Genomic DNA, 4328 nt, shown 5'->3' with positions numbered 1-4328 from the left:
AGGACGTTTGGACGGATTTAAACATACAGACGCTGCATTCAAGTCCCGTGGGAGAGGCCGCAAAGCGTGACTCATCAGGTTGCAGGTGGGGTTTGGCTCTGTTTTCTCGGACGTCCTGAATGATGATCTCATTGACGAGGAATTTTCCCAGAGTCATCCGAAGCGAATGGCTTGTTCCTTTCAAAATACAGTACATCCAATAAATAACGTTTTGTGAATCCTGCGAGTTTGGTCCAATTATTTGAGTTTTTGGTCAATGGCTGTCTGTCGTGCTGTAAAATGTTAACGTGGGAAAAGTGTTAAAAAGAGGCAACCAGTTCTTTAATAAGGAATGTGAATATGTTTCGCAGCAAAAGCTGATTATTAAAACCTGTCCACGTGTTAATGGATGACTGTCCTAACCTCGAACAGCTGGCGTGCAGCTGATTAACTTATTTACAGTTTGTGTACAGGTGTGCTGTTTGCTTGTTTGCTTGTTTGCACTTTTTTTTCCTCCCAGCAGCGAGGAGCTTAAGAGCAGTTTGCGTGCGAGACGGGTCGCGAGCGGGGCTGCGGCGGGCTCTGACTGGCTGCGGCGGAGTTGTCCAGGTTGTGGTTTTCCCGCATGGTCAGCCGTTTGCCCTGCTCCTCCTTCATGAAGAGCTCCACCATCATGATCTTCTCCTTGTGGATCTGGAGGCTGATGTCTTTGGGGATGTCCGGGATCAGCCAGTCCACGAAGTCGCTCATTAGCATCACCACGTTCTGCGCGGGACAGAGCAGATCGGATCACGTCACACACGAACCACCGAAGCACAGAGCCACAGATATTACAGCCTAAATCAGGATTATGTAACTTTTAACAAAGTTTGTCAAAATAATACAATCGTACGTGAAGACCTGAGGGCAGCACGTGATATCAGCGTTTTTAAAACTCAAGACCTACTTCTATAGTCTGACTTTTAACTGAATTTTATTTTATCCTCTTAGTCTGTTTTATTGATTTAAATATTATCTTATTTTATTTTAGTTTTAGAATTATCGTTTATCGTGCTGCTATCTAATTTTTTATCAGTTTTATTATCTAATTTTATCATATTTTACTGTTTTATCTTTTAGAGTTTTATTATCTAATCTCATCATATTTTACTGTTTTATCCTTTAATGTTTTATTATCAAATTTGATCATATTTTACTGTTTTATCTTTTTGAGTTTTATTATCTTATTTTAGCATATTTTACTGAGTAATTTATTATTATTTTATTTTATTTTATCCTCATTTTTTTGAAAATAAAATAAAAAGCCAATTTGCCCAGGTCTCAGAAGGTTAAATAAAATTAAATAAATTAAATGTGTTTCCATCTCTGCTGAGATACGGTTCTGTGTGAAATTAATTTAAAAAAACATCTCATATAGACGCCTGTCCCAAATAGAAGCCTGCTGAGTTCAGGCTCGGGCTATTGACTTAAGTTTACGCTAAATTAAAGTTTTATTTGAAGGTAACAACTTGTTGCCTGTTCGCTCTTCATCACACACGCGTCCACAGAGACCTTTCCACTCTGTGAAGGACCGCGTGTCGCTCAGAGGTCATAAATTCATCAAATATAAATGAGTCGTTTGCACGTTTGTTTGCTTTGCACACATACAACATGAATGGTGAAAGTGGGTGACACGGCTGTTTGAAAGCATGTCGAGGCGTGCAGTGTGTGTGCGCGCTCTCATATTTATTATCTGTGTGTGTTGTTCCAGACCTGAAAGACGACGACGAAGGCGAGGCGGGCGGACAGGATGGCCCAGAACTCCTTCGAGAGTTCATATGGCGTGCTGGACGAGGGAGGCTCTCTGTAGTCCTTATATCTGCAGACGGAAAGACGTGAATAATTTAAAAACATAATTAAAAAAAAAATCATTTAAAAACACAGGAAGAACACAAAATGAGCAGCTTAGCAATTTAAGTCCTACAAACTGCAGAAAAATGATCTGAAAATTAGTAGGGAGGGATTTTTATATATTATCAAAAATTAAGAGAAAAATTGTCCAGAAACTATATTCATAATACTTTTAAATATTTATATATTTAAAATTATTTTACAGAAAAAGAAAAAAAAAGTATTTGATTTTTAGCACTTTCATTTTCTTTTTCTTCTTTTTAGTGCTTATTTTCAGGGAATTTTCTTGTAATTTTTTTTTTTAATCTCTTGGAATTTTTTTTTGCCGTTTTTTGTTTAGCTTCTCGCCTCCCCGTTTTTTATTTTTATTTTGAGAATAACATGGAAACATACAGCACAAAACAAGTGACAAACAAAAAATGAATAGCAATGAACGAGACGAGGAGGGGGACAATGGTGACGTTACACAGACGGTATTTGGAAACATATTTTGAAATATTTCTTCAGTTATTGTCTCGACACGTCTGCAGCAGACTCGTGTGCACCCGGCTGTAAAGTGAGACCTCACCTGCAGATTTCGACCCTGTAGCCCAGATGCATCGGCTGCAGAGGGTCCGTCCCGGGCTGGAAGTCGCTGACGTTGAAGTAGGACAGAGTGTGGTTGACGAAGCCGTGCATGGAGCCGTCAGGGCTGTACATGTACTGATAGACGAGCCGCGGGATGAAGTCAGAGGTGAAGGAGATGACAAAGGCCTGCGGGACAGAGAGCCCTGATTAACAGTCACTATCAGACATCCTGTGCAGACTTTTGGATCCTCCGACTGCTCTTTCGAATCAAAGTTTCTGATCTTGCATTAACCAGATCTCAACGTAACATGGCTGTACGTGTGACTCTATGTGCACGTAGATCGATATTATTAAACTGGAAACAAGCAGAGGCTCCGACCCACTCTGCCCTCGTGGAGGACGTTAAGCACCACCTACACTTGGACAAGATCCAGTTTTCACTGAGAGGGCGTGAGGAAAAACTGCACCGCACCAACCTTCCTCCCCTAACTCACCCTGTTTAAATTAAAAAATAAAAATAAAAATCAGAAAGGCACTGCTGACTTTCATGACATCCTTCTTAATCCCCCGTACAATTTTATTTATACCTCTGTAGATATGTATGTGTGTGTGTATGTGTGTAAATGTATGTAAATGCATACATATGCCTATATTTTTTTTCTCTGTTTTCTCTGTTATTTTATTTGCTTTTTAATCTCTTGCCCTTTTTTCTTTTTTATGTGAAAAAATATATTTTGTAAAGTTGTTTGAGATGCTTGACATGGATGACATCTTACCCTTTAGGCTATTATTTGTATTTATCAAAAAATGTTTTCCACCAATCGGTATTAAAAAAAAAAAAAATCTATTTTCACTGCATTTCCATTCAAACTGTAAGTTAATTTTGAAAACCTGAATAAAAAGATTTGGGAAAAAGAAAGAAGAGAACGCCATTAGGGAGTTTTGCAAACGTGTTTTGGGCGTGCGACTGCACAGCGACTGTACGGATGTGAGACTTACGTTCACGATGACTGCGACCTTGCTGAGGCCTCTCAGGAGGTTGTACCAGATACCTGCAGAGAGACAGAAGGACTGTGAGCGGCGGAGCTTTTAACATGAACGTCGCTCCGGTTTTCGCCTCGTTACACTGACCTACAGTATGATTCAGTAGATTTTACTGATTACAGGGTTCATACGGACATTTCAAGTACTTTTTCAAGCACTATTTTTAATTTTTAAAGACTTAACTCGAACCTGCTAATTAACTTTTTAATATACTTTTTATTAAATGTAAATAAATGATGTGATCGATGACTCTTTTTTCAGTGAAGGCTCATTTATCATAACTGACGGCCTCTCTCTCTGCTGCGTCTCTGACCTCTAAAGATCGTTTTGCAAAAGGTTGTTTGTTTGTTCCAGCAGATGAAAACTAACGAGGACAAAGTGTTTGCAGTCAGAGCCGCACACTTTCACAGGAGAGCCTTTCTTTTACTTGAGTTTTAATTTCCTTTGGACTTTCTTTTCTTTCTTCGTTTTTATACACCAAATTGTTTTTTTTTAATCCCTTTTATTTTAAAACCTGTTGATTTTAAAATGTGTCTCTTTTATTTTTCTGCCTTATAAAGCATTTTGTAACACTTTTAAAAGTGCTTTATAAATGAGTAAATACGCAAAGCTTTTTTTATATTGTACTTTTTTAAAACACGCAGTTACAAAGCGCTTCACAAACACATGTACACACATTTTCATTTTGTTTTTTAGCACTTTCTTAAGGTCGTTTTGTGTTTGTTTTTCTTTTTTATTATTCTTTTTTGTTGCTTATTTTCATTTTTTGTTTAGTTGCTCATTGCCAAGAGAGCCAACAGCTCAGGTTTCAAAGGGGTTAACTGCTGAGGTAAAACTATCAGGCCCAA

At 38.3% G+C, this 4328-nt stretch overlaps 1 protein-coding gene across 1 annotated transcript; it reads right to left on the bottom strand.

Moving 5' to 3' along the window:
• Positions 1-6: 6 nt before the first annotated feature.
• On the bottom strand, positions 7-3488 carry LOC121965006 (anoctamin-1-like; the record flags this gene model as incomplete). Its single annotated transcript, XM_042515172.1, has 4 exons — positions 7-744; positions 1732-1837; positions 2438-2622; positions 3436-3488. Coding segments are annotated over 4 exons (578 nt in total), but the record flags the coding sequence as incomplete, so codon positions are not given.
• Positions 3489-4328: the final 840 nt, after the last annotated feature.

This window comes from Plectropomus leopardus, unplaced genomic scaffold, assembly GCF_008729295.1.
Source record: "Plectropomus leopardus isolate mb unplaced genomic scaffold, YSFRI_Pleo_2.0 unplaced_scaffold18175, whole genome shotgun sequence".
Taxonomy (NCBI): Eukaryota; Metazoa; Chordata; class Actinopteri; order Perciformes; family Serranidae; genus Plectropomus; species Plectropomus leopardus.
Note: the sequence above shows the minus strand (reverse complement) of the source record. Positions and strands in the feature narration are given on the sequence as shown.